Source organism: Balaenoptera physalus (assembly GCF_965194825.1).
Source record: "Balaenoptera physalus genome assembly, chromosome: 3".
Lineage (NCBI taxonomy): Eukaryota > Metazoa > Chordata > Mammalia > Artiodactyla > Balaenopteridae > Balaenoptera > Balaenoptera physalus.
In genome coordinates, this window is record NC_138890.1 from 26846205 (window position 1) to 26862775 (window position 16571).

The following is a 16571-nucleotide window of genomic DNA, read 5'->3' on the forward strand; positions in this document are numbered from 1 at the left end:
ACTTCACCTTCCAATGCAGGGGGTGGGGGTTCGATCCCTAGTCGGGGAACTAAGAGCCCACATGCCTCAGGGCCAAAAAACCAAGACATAAAACAGAAGCAGTATTGTAACTAATTCAATGAAGACTTTTAAAATGGTCCACATAAAAAAAAAAAAAGAATTCACCCTAATTTATCTTCTTTTCCTTAGGGAAGTGTCATTATGAATAGTAAAGAATTTAGGAATTCTCACCAAGATTCTGAAGTTGGCTGCAGCCCAAAATATTCCGTCTCTGGGGCCACTGTCTAAGCCAAAGATGGACAGTGGTGGTGTCCTTTGTCACCAGAATGGCACCATGCCACATACCAGTGTATGCACTGACCTTTTCTCCCAACCATCACCCTTCTCTCCCATTTCCTATTTGTTTGCCTTTTCCTTTTAAATTCAGTTTCCTTCTCTCCTAGCTCTATTTTAGTTTTCCAGTTTTCCTTCCAATCCCCCAGTTTTTTTGTAAGGCGCGGGATGGAGAGCATATAAAGTTTCATGATTTCGTGTTTTCATCAACCATTATGGTACACATAATTTTTCCCTTCATGAAGATACAATTAAAGGCAAAACAAATCTAAATCTGAAGAGAATAATGATAAAAAAAAATTCTCTGGGTTCATTTGATTTGAAGCAAAGGCGTTAGCAAGAATAAAGTGTCCCCAACAAATTTACGATGAAAAGAAACAAAGCGGTGCAATTCCAGGAAGATCTTTCTGGGCCAAGCAGGTGGTTAGAAATAAAAATGGAAAATGTGCTGTAGAATTGGGCACATACTGTTATTTTAGGGGGAACTTTGTGCAGACTGACTTCTGTTCCCTCCACGTCTGGTATTTGCAACAGGATTCTCTTAATTTACTACTGATTTTCAATTCACAGTGGTTCTTAACACTTTAGCTTTCAGGTTTTTTTTTTTTTCATCTGTCTTTCAGTCAACTAGTTAATGGTATACCGATGCTCTAAGAAGCCTAGATGGTTAGGAACCCTTCTGTAAATGAAATAATAACCCTTTTGTTTATCAAGTGAGATAATGGGTGTGAAAGTATTTTATAAATAGTAAAGCACTACACAAATTCAAGTTGTTACCATAATTATATTTAACTTGTTACGAAAGCAATTATTTTGGAAAGTTATTATGAAAAAAATGTAGAAAGAAAAGGGGAAGGAAAAAATATGTAGCTTTCTCTCTCAAGATTAGGCACTTTTAACATTTTCATTTATATTCTTTACTTTTTCTTGGCGTGTTCCCCTTCACACAAATTATTGTGATCATATGCTATATAAAATTCTTTTGTTCCTAATACTATTTCATAAACATGTTCTCTTGTTATTAAAATCTTACTTTATAAACCTAATTCTAATGGCTGCATTGTAGTACTTTGTGTAGATGTATTATAATTCACTTTAACCAGTTGCCTGTAACTGGGTAGTTTTTTCTGAATTTTATTATAACATTATGGTGAACATCCTTATGCTTAGAAGTAGCAAAGGTGCTCCTTATGCTAGCTGATATTCACCACAGCAAAGAATTTTTACTTCATCTGACTGTTCTTAATGCTGATGTTTTTGGTTCTGTTTGATAATGAATGTTTTACTACAAGCAACATCAAAAATCTCTGTTCAATGCTGCCCCCTGGTGGTGCCCGGTGTCAGTGAGCTCTCCCTCACCCAAATTATAAGGGAAAAAACGTTCTCAGACAAGGAAGTGGTTAAGATAAGTGAGGTGGGAGATTAATGCCTTCCAGGTTTATACCTCTAAATGTCGACATAAGAACTCACTTCAGATATGAAGGATTTTTAAGATTTTACCAAGGAAGGCCAAAGACTCCTTTGGATATTTACAAAGGATGTCTTCTTTCTGGGATGGGTTCAGTTCACTTTAAGTTAGGGGATATACTGATAACAAAAGCTCTTGGTTCTTCCCATGTAAGACTTCTGAAATAAGCTCCTAATGGAATTAATGGATGTTTGTGATGCAACTCTTCAGTTTTCAAAATTCTCTTATATGTTATTCCTTCTAGTGTTACACATGAAGGGGCGTTCAGAATAGTGATGGACAGATGGCTTGGCAAATGTTTGACAGAAGTATTGAGGTTCTTTTGTTTGTAAACAGGGAAATTACTGAGCCTCATAATATCAGTAGCAGTTGTGGCTTCAGTCTAGGGATTTAGATTTTTTTGGATATTGTTGTCCAGATGCAGTGTATGTAGTTTCAGTTTTTAAAAAGTATACTGATTTTATGCAAGGACCATGTAGATTTGATGAGAGATGCAACTATTAGTATAGGAGTCTGTGGGATATCCATAAACCAACTAAATAAGATGAGGAACTTTTCAGGCATATGTGGTTTACCTTGGGTCACTTTCTGAGTAGGTGACTGAAAGAGGGAGTGAAAGTCTGTAAACTATTCTGTCAGCAGTTAGCAGCCCTGGAAATAATACGGAGGAGATTGAAACTGTTAGGTAAAATGAAGCTTTTTAGATTGAATTGCTCTCTGATTTCTCCGTTCCATAGACCAGTGGTTTTCAGAGTGAGGTCCCTGAAGTGCAGTCTCTAGACCAGCAGCATCAGCATCACCTGAGGACTTGCTGGAAGAGCTCAGGCTCTACTCCAGACCTGTAGAATCAGAACCTCCGCGGCGGCCCTGGCAGTCTGTGTGTTAACAAGCTCTTTTGTTATTCTGATGCATGCACAAGTGTGAGAACTATTTGCATAGATGAATATAGCTTTACCTTCCAACTTTGAGGAAGGAAAACAAACCATCAATAATCAATCAGTTGCCACTTTGCCAAGTTGAACAGTTTTTCTAAGATGGTCTTCTCCAACATTAGTTAACTGATAACAGCACGGTTTTGGAATAAGCATTGGAGAATGATGATTTAAGACACCATTTAGCTTTAGATAGAACTCTGACTTTATCATTACTTTAGTGACTAATTCGAGTACATGGGCCCTGAATACATTTTTAATTATTTCCTGAATTAATTAATAAAGGAGTGAGTTTGGCTTTAGGGTAAAACTGCCATTTTAAGAATAAATACACAAAAAATGTTTCTGATGATATGCTCTTAAGATTTATTTTCCTTGTCAAACTAATTACTTTTTTGTTTTTCTAAAATAGATAAGTAATGGAACATCATCAGTGATCGTCTCCAGAAAGAGGCCATCAGAAGGAAACTATCAAAAAGAAAAAGACTTGTGTATTAAATATTTTGACCAGTGGTCTGAATCAGATCAAGTGGAATTTGTGGAACACCTTATTTCACGAATGTGTCATTACCAGCATGGACATATTAACTCTTACCTGAAGCCCATGTTGCAGCGGGACTTTATTACCGCTTTACCAGGTAACCATGCTTGTTTTTTAAAAAACTGAGAAGTGGAAGAGTGCCCAGCCCAAGAGCCTAGACGGACCCGAGTAGGTGTTTGTGAAATGAATGAATGAGTACAGTGTGAGACAGCATTTCTTTGGGACACATACTGTACTTTAATATGTGGTACTTGAAGAGGAGTTATAATTTAGCATCTATCTAGGAACTGTAGGCAGTTTCTGTGATTAATAGTGTTGATCATTGGTCAATACTATTGCTACATTAGTGAATTAATGCTGTACTTTTTATTTTGATGTGGTGTCTATAGAATCTGCATTTTGCCTTTATAAGTATTTTTTTTTAATATGGGACAATTTTTCCTACAGTGTTTGGGAAGTGTCCCCAAATTTAAGATGTTCATTTATATCTGAAGTGACACTTAGGGAATGGCAGAAAAGTATTGGGGAAATTGATAACATGTCTTATTACATTTCTTAAAACTTATTTCTGCATCCTCTCCCTCACTATCCTACCCCTGCATGAGTGTGTTCTTCTCTCCCTTTTCTCTTTCTCTCTCTCTCCCTCCTCACCCCCCAGTTAAGTTTACTTTGGTTTAAAAAAAAAACAAAGACTACTTTTACAACAGTTTTAGGTTCACAGCAAAATTGGGCAGAAAGTACAGTTTCTATATCCTCCCCCCCACCCACAACAACCCCCAGCACAGCCTCCCTGCTATCAACATCCTACACTAGAGCGGTACATTTGTTACAGTACATGAACCTACACTGACACATCACTATCACTCAAAGTACACACTTTAAGGTTCACTCTTGGTGTTGTACATTCTGTGGCTTTTGACAAGTGAATAGTGACATGTATCTACCATTACGGTGTCACACAGAGCAGTTTCACTGCTCTAAAAACCTGCTGTGCTCTGCCTGTTCATCCCCCTTTGATTTTTTTTTAAAGTTATTTATTTATTTATTTTTGGCTGCGTTGGGTCTTCATTGCTGCGTGCAGGCTTTCTCTAGTTGTGGCGAGCAGGGGCTACTCTTCATTGCGGTGCACAGGCTTCTCATTGCGGTGGCTTCTCTTGTTGCAGAGCACAGGCTCTAGGCGCGTGGGCTTCAGTAGTTGTGGCACGCGGGCTCAGCAGTTGTGGCTCACAGGCTCTAGAGCGCAGGCGCAGTAGTTGTGGCGCACGGGCTTAGTTTCTCCGTGGCATGTGGGATCTTCCCAGACCAGGGATTGGACCTGTGTCCCCTGCATTGGCAGGTGGATTCTTAACCACTGCGCCACCAGGGAAGTCCCCCTCTTTGATTTTTGGTCACTCGTTAATTCTTTTCTCTCTGTGTTCTTTTTTAAATTTTTTATTTTAAGCGTGTCTAGGTAACATAGAGAGATTTCACTCTTGAAGAGAATGTGAGACTGCTGGCCAGAACATTCTCCTCTAACGTGGTCAGGGTAACCTGGAGGTTACAGCTGCTGTGCCAGGATATGCCTAGAAATAGCCAGGGATAAACCAGTAGCATTGCCACCAGCCCTACCCTTTTTTCAGAGCTTCTGGATGGCTCCTCAAAGAGTAGCTTCTCTCTTAGCCTGTCTGTGATTTACAGTGCATCAGGACTCCATAGTCTAAGTATTTCCACAGTAGACAGGACCTGGGCTCATGCCTCAGGCCTGAAACCTGGGGCTGCAAAGTGACATGCCAGCCTCTGATTCCTAATCCCTCTTCTAGAACTTGTAAGTTTACTTTCTACAAAGGGAGTGTTTTAAGGATATTTGAGAGTTAGCTTAGAAAATTTTGACCCTACTGTTCTTTTTATGCTGAGATGTAGCATTATTTTCCTCATTTTTTGAATTAGTATTTCTAGAAAAGCAAAACATGAACCCTCTTTTTCTAGAATCATAGTATTTAATTGCTGAAAGGGATCTTAGCCGTCACTTAGTGCTGTTTCTCATTGGGTAGATTATGAAGCCAAGGATCAGAGAATTGGGTGAAATGCCTAAGATCGTACATCTTGGTTATTGTGATTTTGCGGGTGATGGCGGGGGTTGGTGCAAAAGCTGAAATCACTTCCAGGTAAGATTACTCTGGACAGTGCCTTAAACTGGCCTCAAGTATAGACTACATGGTTTACACCCCAATTCAGCAACATTTACTTTTAATTATAAGAGAGAGAGAGTGGGAGAGAAGAGCTATGCTTCTAATTGCATAAGAGAGAGAATTATAGGTGAATTTGAGTAAGATGAGTGCGCATGTGCTGCAGCTCCTCTGTATGTGCAGCCCAGAACTCAGAACCCCCCTCATCCAAGGCTTTCTACTGACTCATGCTACATTTCACACCAAGAAAAGACAGGGTAGTTTTTAAAGTTGACAATTATACTTGTTCCTCTTAAGTGCTTTTAAGTAAATGAAACTATGCTCCCATTTTTTGAGGCAAATCCATTCTGTTTGCTTTCTGTTGTTTTGGTTTATTTTTATTTTTTCCCTATAATTTGCCTCTCAAACATTTTAGAGCACCAGGGAACTCAACTTATATTTACAGAATATCCACGAGGTGGCACTGTTGTAGTTCTCTTGATTTGCAGAGTATAGTTCAGAGGCAACCCCTTCTCTTGGGGAGTGTACAGAATTGGAGAAGAGACAGAACAGATGAACATGTGTTATGTATATAAATATGGTTAGTATAATTGCATACAATTCAGTTTTCATTACAGCGAATTTTAAGGCATTGTCCATATCTCTGTTAAAGTGGAATTTTGTGGTATCGAGTATTACATGAAATGAACGGACCATTGGCTGGGACATGGAAATATTTTTGTTAAAATGCTATTTGTTTTAACAGGATTTGATCTGAACATATATACATATGTCAGTATATATCATACATATGAATCTAATAGCTGGGGACAAGCTGGCCAAGTTGATTGTGTTAGTTAGTGTCTAGTAGACTTGGATTAAATCTGGCATTAGTTCCTTAGCACAGATCTTGCCTTAAGAGCATTAGGGGAGAAACAGGTCCATGTGTTTGTTCATACTTAGATTTAATAATGTGTGGAACAACTTACTAATCATTATCCTGGTTTGGTGTTTAACTTTTACTGTAGATGATCCTTAGTTTGAATTTTTACTTTGTTGAAATTGACAGTCTACTTAAGACTTCTTTTGATTGTGAAAACCATTAATTCTATAAAAACGGTCTATAGTTTTGACTTTTTAATGCTTACTGTGAATATCGTACCTGTCAGTATAGGGAAAATGGAAAATGTTTGTGGTCTCTGGCTCCTTTTGGTTCAGTGGAAAAAGTGATAATTATGATATGCTTTTCTAAAAATCATGGTAAATGTTTAGTCTGCAATGTCAATTTCTGCAGGCTAAGTTTGTGGTTTGTAAGAACTGTTGTTAAAGGGAAAATTTATACCATTTGAAGTAGAGACAGATTGTACTTCAAGAAGGACGATAAGCATTGGTGATCTGTTTGGTGAGGTGTCTAAGCAATTAAGAATTTTAAAAACACTTACCTTCCTGGCCATGGTTTATTCTTTTGTCTCATCCTCAAGTAAGGATGATAAACCATTATGGACTGTGAATGTGACAGAGATTAGATCACAGGTCTTGGGAGATGTGGAAGAACCGGAGTGTAGGCTTTAGGCTGGATGCAGGGCCAGAGATCCAGCATGACAGAGTGGAAAGATGATGGATGTTGGATTTGACAGCCCCTCCATTTGAATCCCAGCCCCTGCACCTAATAGTTATGTGAGCTCACTTTTTGGAGCCTCAGTTTCCTTATCTGTGTGGGAATGATAATAATACTTTATAGGATATTGTGAAGATTAAAGACAGTGTATGCCTAGCATCTGGTGGGTATTCTGAGGATGGCAGTTAAAAAAAAAAAAAAGCCCAGAGAGGCAGGAAGCACCTGCAATACGATTTATTGCCAGGAAGTTTTAATTATTCACCCACTGATTTCCGAATTGATTCATCCTGACATCATTTAGGTAGGTGTGTGTGCCACTTTGTTGGCATAACAAAATGTTGGACTTTGTGACCTGAGCATTTGTGTCTGAATCCTTAGGTCAGTATATTCCAAATTAAAGGCATCCACTGACAGACTATTGCTGTCAGGAAAGAAAGTTTCTAACTTCAGATTTTACCACTAGATCTGTGACTAGGGAGGGGGAAGGGACAGCAGGGGTGGGTGGGGAAGGAAATTTCTTTGCAGCTGCTCTTTGAAATGTGTTTCTAAAATAATAAAAGTTTCTGTAATTGTATGATCTAAGCAGCTGTCTTAAAACTGGCTATAGTCAAGGGCATTGAACTGACATTACACATTTGAGTTTCATTTTGGTACAATGTTATTTACATATTGAGCTTTGAAAATTTTGCCTTTTAATTGTTTTAATTTATTATTGAAAAATTTCCAGACCTTCATCTGGTGCCTATAATTAGCAACAGCAGCACTTCTTCAGCACTGTGTGTGCAGTATTCTGGACTCATTTTCTGAGGCCATAATGTGTCCTCTTATTGCCTTGGGAAGGGGGGTGGCAGGAGATGGGGGCGTCTCAGCACCATTGAGTAAATGAGAGCCAGACATTGATACTTAAGAAAATGCTTAGCTTTAACACCTCAGAGCACTTTCTAGCCGAGGCAAATGGACCACCTTATTCAGTAACCTCTTTGTTCTGAATAGTCTTGAAACCAGAAAGTTATAAGGTCTGCATGGCTCCTGGGGCTAGCTACTTCAAGGTGCCCAAAATAGAGGTTGTGTGATTCCTATTCTTCTTTAAATATTTAAGGGGTATGAGACTTACTCCAAGCTATTAGTGAGGAATTAGCGATTTGCTAGGGGAGGTGTGTCAGATTTTCTCTGCAGAAAGTAACAAGGAAGGGGACTACTGCTTAGCTTCCTTGACCAATGATATCAGCTAAAGTGATTTCTGGAAGAGGGAAGAAGAGAGACTGACATTTATCGAGTACCTGCTCTGTATCTGGCTCCTGAATAACCTCCCCTTATTAACCTTTCCAACAAAATTAAGAAGTTCCTTCTCTATAAAATGAGGCTATTTATAGCCTATCTCAGAGGGTTATCATGCAGATTATACGAGATGATCCTGCTTAGGCTTTTAATATCATTCCTATTTTATGGAAGACTGAGATCCAAAAAGGAAAACTGATTTGCTTCAACCCAGAGTATATGGCTCTATAGCCAGTGCATTTTCCGAGAGACTAAAACATGCTGCCCCCTAGAAGGATGAAGTGAATTTAAAGTATTACGAAAAGGAAATAAATCAAATCTCATGGATTTCACTGAGATGTTGCCGAATTGGACCAGTGGCATTTGAAAGAGTAGGAAGTATGTGTCTAATAATGAGCTTCTTTATGCAGAATCTCATTGATAGCCCAGTGGTGTGAGATATTGAGGTGACGGGAAATCAGTGAGGACTAAAAGGGATACTATTGCTATGAAGCAGTAGTTCCCAGCATGTCAGAATTATCTGGTAGTAATTCTTAAGAATACAGATTCCTGGGCCCCACCATCTAGAGATTCTGATTCAGTGGATCAGGAGGATATTTAGGAAGCTGTTTCTGCTGCTGTTGTTTCTCAGATCAGTAACCCTAAGTGATTCAAGTATAACCACACAGGCTTCTGAGAACCAGCTCATAGACTGCCCAGCCAGGTGGAGGATTTGGATGCAGCTTTCCCAGTTCATATATAGACCATGGGGATGTGACAGCCACTGAGGCCTGAAAAGACAGCTATATAATGTGTTCTTGTCTGTTCATTTCCTCTCTCAGTAGAGGATTTGAGAGGGGAATTGGTTAGGGGTGTATTTATAACCAATTAGGAGGATTTGGTTAGTGATTAGAATTAACATAAACCTTGGAAAGTGACTGTGTTCTCATATTAAGTGTAGAAACTAGAAGATAGTCAGATAAGTACCCCAGAATTAGAAGAATTCAGAGAAGAGCTAAGTTTATTAGGCCATGGCCAGAGACTGTAAAAGAAAATATGATTAAAGATGGTAGAGAGATTCTGAAATTTAAAGTTCTGATTAATAATTTGCTAATCCTGTCAGTGGATAGGCACAAGTAGAACCCCATGTGATTATCCATGAATTTCCCTGATTTTAAATACACTTGGGCAGGAGATGGAAGAAAGGGGCATGGAGATACACAAAAAGGTAGCCTGAACCTTTGAAAATGGTATCAAGAAGGCCAAGCCCCAAATAATGTGAAATTGTCCAAAATGGTTAAGGAATTTGGGAGAGTTAAAAACAAATAAAATAATCAACTGTTTGGAGCAAGAGCATGAAGAATTGAAGGGACAGTGTACTTGGAATAGATGCTGTAGTGGTAATAGAAAGAAACAGCATATTTTCACTCCTCATTTAACTTATCCTTTTTTATTTCCCCACTAAGAATAATGGTTTTAAAACCAGAAAGGACAGAAAAATTGTAGTCCAAGAAAGATATGAAGATGTCTTTAACATAGCTCCTATAACAAGTAGAGCTAAAAATGTTGTGTGCCAGGATAGTGACAGAACCTAAGGCTGTGATTTTCAGAATTGTGGAACATTGAGAAGTAATTGAAAACCAGTAGGCAGAGCTACTGGGTACAATTTTGCACATACAGCTTGTACAACTGTGTTTGGTAATCCTGCATGATAGTACCCAGAGATGATTGATGAGCAGATTTCCTGGTCTTAAGAACGGAAGAACTGGAGAAGGTGTATTTGGGAGCTATTGGCTATTGAATTTGATGTTCCATTCTAGCCTAATTCTCAAATGGATTATCAAAAGTTAATCAGCTGTTGAAAAGACTATGTAAGATTGTGTAATCCTAGAAAGATATAGTATACAGAATGTCAAAAGCCATTATCTCTGAGAGGTGGGGTTTAGGGATTTAAAGGTATTTGCTTATATGCATTTTATAGTTTTTCTATAATGAACATGGGTTATATATGTTTAAAAGTGACACAAAGCAGCTAGTGCCAACTTGTAAACAAAAAATTGCAATACCAACTTTATGTAGTAAGCACCAGCAAGGAAACATGGAGAGTAACCATATCAAATTCACTTGATTTCCTTTTTGGATCAAGTTATGAGACCAGCAAGTCAGAAACATGGTATAAATAAATAAATAAATGTCTTCATGGGGCAAAGTTTCTCCAAATATCCTTGAGGACTGAATAGAGAGATATGGGCTGGATAATAGTAGTATAAAATCCAGGTGATTTAGAACTGGTGGCTCAGTGTTGGTACCTTGTGAGTATTTAATGAATGGGTGTATGATAGCTTGAAGGGAAATATAGAATCACGGGTGCTGTCCTTGGTTCTGACCCATTTAACATGTTTGCCAGCAACTTGGGATAAAGACTTACTGCATTTGCCCACCATGCAGATCTGGTGTGGAATATCCACTTTTCTGTATGACAGAATCAGAATTGTAGAGACTGAAATGGAAGGGTCAGATAAAGCTTTGAAGGTGAATTATAGAGAGGATAACTGTAGACTTCCGTGTGAGCTGCCCTCCCCCTTCTAAACTACCCATACAAATACAGAAATGAGGGGGAATTGTTTTTTGGGTTTTTTTTTTTTTTTTTTTTTTGGCCGTGCCACACGGCATGCGGGATCCTAGCTCCCCAACCAGGGATTGAACCCGCGCCCCCTGCAGTGGGAGCGCGGTGTCGTAACCACTGGACCACCGGGGAAGGCCCAGGGGGAATTGTTTTAATAGATGTTTTTGGGGGAAGGGCCTAAGATTTTAATTCAGCTTACTACCATCTTAGGAGTCTGCTGTGATATGACTGTTAGATGAAGGCAATATAATCTTTGACGGCCTTAACTCTTAATATAATGACATGTGCAGGAAAAGATAGTGGTCCCAGTGTAGTTAGTCTTCATTATCACATCATAACTTGGGTATTAGACCTACTATAGAGTAGAACTAGTATATGAAGGGCCTGTAAACCATAATCAACAGTGTAAATAGTCATTCTTAGAGTTGGAAAAAACCTTAGTTTGTAAAGCATTTTTTATGTATCATCTCATTGTGATATTTTCAAAATAAGGCAGAGATTATTATCCCTGTTTTATACAGATGAGGAAATTGAGGTTCTGAAAGTTTAACGATTTACCTATACCCTGCCAAGTTAGTATGACTATACTCCTTCTGTTTATCTTGAAAAAGAGAACAAATATTAACCCCAAATGGTACTTTGTTGTCTTTAAAATCTTTCTGTAAAACTTTTTGATTCATACAGATAGTGTGAGAAAGGACAGTTGTTACTGGCCATTACCATGTTATTTGGTAAAAAACCAAGGGGCAGGGATGTTTCAGTATTGTTTAAGTATTTGTTTCATGTCATAGAAGTTCTAGGTGGTGAACCTAGACTTGAAATTGGAATTTTCCGACTGTGTGTTTAGTGTTCCCACCCCAACACAGAGGAGGCCTGGGGATGAGCTTTATTTCTTGTAGTTGCAGAGGACATGCCCAGAACCACAGGATGGGAGCGTACAGGTGGCAACAGCATTGACCATAGTGATCTTCTTACCTTTGTGAATGTCAGGCAAAGGCTGAATCTTGGTTGTCTTTGAGAGGATACTTGCATTGTGTAGGATAAACGTCTTAAGGTTCTAGAATTTTTAGGCATGTGGTTCATGGTTTTGAGGATTTTACCTCCATAAGGAGATGGAGAAATGATTGACAAAAATACATCTAAGTGCACCTGACTTAATTCTTGGATTGTCGTTTAACTTTTCATAAACTTTTTCAGGTAAGTCAGTGTTTCTCACCTTTTTGTCTCCTTAGCCCCAAGGGATTCACATAGGTCATGTATTAATAGGATGATTTGTTACGAGAAACAGTAAATCAGAGGGGAAAGAATGCAGACTTTGGAGCAAGAGATCGGAGTCCAGTCTTGGCTTCACTACCCTATAATTGTAAAACCTTGAATCCTTTTACCTCTTTCTGCCTCGTCTGTAAAATTCGGGGTGTCGTTACCCCATAGAGTTATGTAAAAGAAAATGAAAAGAAATCATTTATTATAATATCTGACAAATATAGAACTGTCCAGGGTTGGCTTTTACACACAGGAACTGGTGCCATCAATTGTTTTATCTTAAAAAATCAGAACCAAAAAGAAGTGTATATGTTTATGTACTCATGCACTTGTATATCTGAAGAGCTTTTGATATTACTCAGGTATGTTTCCTGGTTCAGGATTTCTTTGTTCCTCTTATCTTTAAGGAAATGGTAACTGGTACATTTCCATCTCCCTTCCTATTCCTTCATTGCCTTTTCTATTTTGTAGAGCAAGGTTTAGATCACATAGCAGAAAACATTCTTTCCTACCTGGATGCCAGGTCTCTGTGTGCAGCAGAGCTGGTATGTAAGGAATGGCAGCGAGTGATCTCCGAAGGAATGCTTTGGAAGAAGCTGATTGAACGAATGGTCCGCACTGACCCTCTATGGAAGGGACTTTCAGAAAGAAGAGGGTGGTAAGTATTTAGGTTGGTTGTTCCCTTGAAAAAAGTTTATTTGACCTAGGGTCAGTTTGATTACTAAAAAATGCAATTATACTTGCCAAATGTGTTGGCCTATTTTAAACAAGTGGGAAAAGATGAGTAGTCAAGAGTTGGGGGGAAAAAAAGTTAAAGCTGTTAGAATAACCCCTTCTGAAATGCATATTTCCTTTATATTTATTAACTATTAAGGTGTATTGTACAGTTTGAGCAATTTGGCTTTTCAAAGCTATGTGTTTATGCTTTTCCTTTCACATTTTCCTTAGGTGATGACACCATTACCAAAAGATAGATAAGAAAAAGGAAAATATGAGAAAGTCAAATAATGCCATTTTGCTCTTAGATATTGATCTGGTTGAAGATGGAAGGTACAGCAGGCAGGATTTTTCAGAGACAACCTGTTATCTGAAATACAGCTTTATAGCTCTGTACATGTCAGTACCCTGACAGCACAGAGAAAGAGAGTGCCACAGCTAGGACAGATAGGTGGTGGTGTGAGTGATGGTTAGGGCTGTGCTTTCTTTATGGGAAAAAGTTAGTTATGTACTCAGTTAGCTTTTTCACAAAGCTACGTTAACACTTTTTATAGAACTGTAGAATGAAAGGCTAGATTATTGTGTTGGGTATTCAGAAAATGAAAGGTTAGGATCATGCTAAAGAACTGTAAGTTGAAGTAAACTTGTGCCTAACATGTACACTTAATTGTCAGAAATCCTGCTTTTGAACTGTTAAAGCTCAATGCAAGTCAAAAGACTTGAAAGATACATCTTTGTAACCACCATGTTTAAATAAAATTCACCCTTTTATGCGCAAAAATGTAACATCTGTTTGTTTTTATTTGCCAGGGATCAGTACCTGTTTAAAAACAGACCAACAGATGGCCCTCCCAATTCATTTTATAGGTCATTATACCCAAAGATTATCCAGGATATAGAGGTAATTTTATGATTTATCTGTTTTATGGGCTCTTTGTGTCTTGTTCTCAACTTTGTTGTCTTAGTGTTCTTAGTTGTCTAGTTCTAAAATCATAGAACTGTTGTTTTTTTTTTTTTAAGTTGAAGTCTTACAGCAATTATGTCACAATCAATGTGTAATCTGCAGCTATCCTTCAGAGTAGATAGTGCCTTTTTGTAAAAAATAATCTAACTTTTCTAAAACATGAAATGCTTCTGCAAGGCTACCAGTTAATTAAAACCTTAATCCAAAATTAACTTTTTATTTTAATTTGATGAAATTTCCTAAATCCAAGGCCCAATTTTTCAGGTAAGCATAGTTTTACACTTTTTGAGCCATCTCTAGAGAACTAGAGAAGGCACAGTCTCAGTTTCCTCTGTACATTTCCCATACTTTTTCATTAAAAGGACTCAAATATGATTCTAAGCAATAGTTAAGTGGCCTTTATAGAGCAAATTATGCTCGTAGACCATTTTGGATTTGAGTGTAACTTCCCCAGACCAGTAAAACTCTGTGAACTTGATGAGAAACATTGGAGATGTTTGATATTGTTCATGTGTTCTAATTAGTTCAGTTTTATTATTTAGCCCTTTTCCTTGAACCAAGAAAGACATGCACAGGCATTTCTGATTAACTCTTTCACATGTGTTCTTGGCAGGTCTTGGTTACTTCACTATTTCCTCCTTGGCAAAAAAGTTCAGCCTTTGCTAGGCAATGCTGTATCACCCATAAAGTTATACTCAGTTTCCCAAACATGAAGTAATCCTCACCCCCAGGTGATAGCCACAAAAGTTATTGTGCCAAAATTCATTAATGGAGAAACATGTGCTTTTTTTTGAGGCCCCTCCTCGCTGCCTTCTTTTTAAGGCAGATGTGAACTAATGGAATCGCTTTGTTAACAGTAAATCTGAATATGACTGGAATATCATTATTTCAAATGCAAACCATTGTCTTGAGTATTCTGTTCCCTAAAATGAGCTATAAAGTAACCTTTTAGGGAAGGTTAAATGATTTAAAACTTCTGCCATACAAATCCTAAAGTTTAGGAATTAATTGATCCACTGGCAGTTCAAAACTTAGAATAAATTGCTCCTACAGTTTTAGTAGCTGAAACATAGTGTTAACTTGAACCTTAGGTTGGTGTATGTGTGTTTCAGGTTAGAGGGATTGTCTTTTACCCCATGTAGTTTTACTAAGACACTGCTTATGCATAGATCTTAGAAACTATATTACTTGTTACTTTTTTCCTCCCAACTATTCTTTATAAAGTATCTCCACATTTCCTTGAATAATTTCAGCAAGTCCTTTATTATAAGAAGGATGATGTCTAAGGTCAATCATTAATAAATAGGAACTCTGGAAGAACTTTGATCAGGTTGAAGATTTGGTGACATATATTATTTTATTTAATTCCCATTAGTACTGTTATAATCGACAGTATGAACTCAGTTTTCTATGGCATGACAGTATGTGACACCACCTAACATAACCGTTCCCTCACGCTGAAATAATATTTTAAAGTTAGGAAGAGGCAGATGTGAGGGAAAAATAGAGCTATGGGGGAAAACCCTTTTTGACACAAACCCTCTATATCATGGTGGTCTACCCAGTGGTTCTTAAAGTGTGGTTTAGGAAAACCCACTGGTTGGCCACAAGAGTCTCCTCCAGATTTTTGTGGGCTAGATCTCTTAGTTTAAGGGATGATGTTTTATACTTTGGTACTTTCACTCATAGTAATAATAATAAAAATAATGTACCACGTATAGAGTGTTTACTTGTCCTAGATACTGTCAGCATTTTATAATGCATTTTCTCATTTAACACTCTGGACAATACTTGAAAGGTAGGCCCTGTCCATATTTAAAACTGAGGAACCTGAGGCTCACCCAGGTTAAATAGCTTGCCCATGATCATACAGCCAGTGAGTAGTTGAGTCTGTGATCAACCTTATATTCTTCTGCACTTAATGCAACTTTTTTTTTTTTTTTTTTTTTTTTTTTTTTTTAACATCTTTATTGAAGTATAATTGCCTTACAATGGTGTGTTAGCTTCTGCTTTATAACAAAGTGAATCAGTTATACATATACAATATGTTCCCATTTCTCTTCCCTCTTGCATCTCCCTCCCTCCCACCCTCCCCATCCCATCCCTCTAGATGGTCACAAAGCACCGAGCTGATCTCCCTGTGCTATGCGGCTGCTTCCCACTAGTTATCTATTTTACATTTGGTAGTGTATATATGTCCATGACACTCTCTTACCCTGTCACATCTCACCCCACCCCCTCCCCATATCCTCAAGTCCATTCTCTAGTAGGTCTGTGTCTTTATTCCCGTCATGCCACTAGGTTCTTCATGGCCTTTTTTTTTTTTTTTTTTTTTTTTCCCCTTAGATTCCGTATATATGTGTTAGCATACTGTATTTGTTTTTCTCTTTCTGGCTTACTTCACTCTGTATGACAGACTCTAACTCCATCCACCTCATTACAAATACCTCCATTTCATTTCTTTTTATGGCTGAGTAATATTCCATTGTATATATGTGCCACATCTTCTTTATCCATTCATCTGTCGATGGACATTTAGATTGCTTCCATGTCCTGGCTATTGTAAATAGAGCTGCAATGAACATTTTGGTACATGACTCTTTTTGACCTATGGTTTTCTCAGGGTATATGCCCAGTAGTGGGATTGCTGGGTCGTATGGTAGTTCTATTTGTAGTTTTTTAAGGAACCTCCATACTGTTCTCCATAG

The 16571-nt window shown here is 38.0% G+C and overlaps 1 protein-coding gene across 9 annotated transcripts in view; it reads left to right on the forward strand.

Annotated features, from left to right (window-relative positions):
- The window catches only part of FBXW11 (F-box and WD repeat domain containing 11), a 130823-nt gene that overhangs the window by 84917 nt on the left and 29335 nt on the right, over nt 1–16571 (forward strand). For all 9 annotated transcript variants that reach the window (XM_082456465.1, XM_082456464.1, XM_082456463.1 and 6 more), the window contains 3 exons: nt 3146–3371; nt 12654–12840; nt 13710–13800. In XM_082456465.1, coding sequence (XP_082312591.1) covers nt 3146–3371; nt 12654–12840; nt 13710–13800 — 504 coding nt within the window. The remainder of the gene's footprint in view (nt 1–3145; nt 3372–12653; nt 12841–13709; nt 13801–16571) is intronic.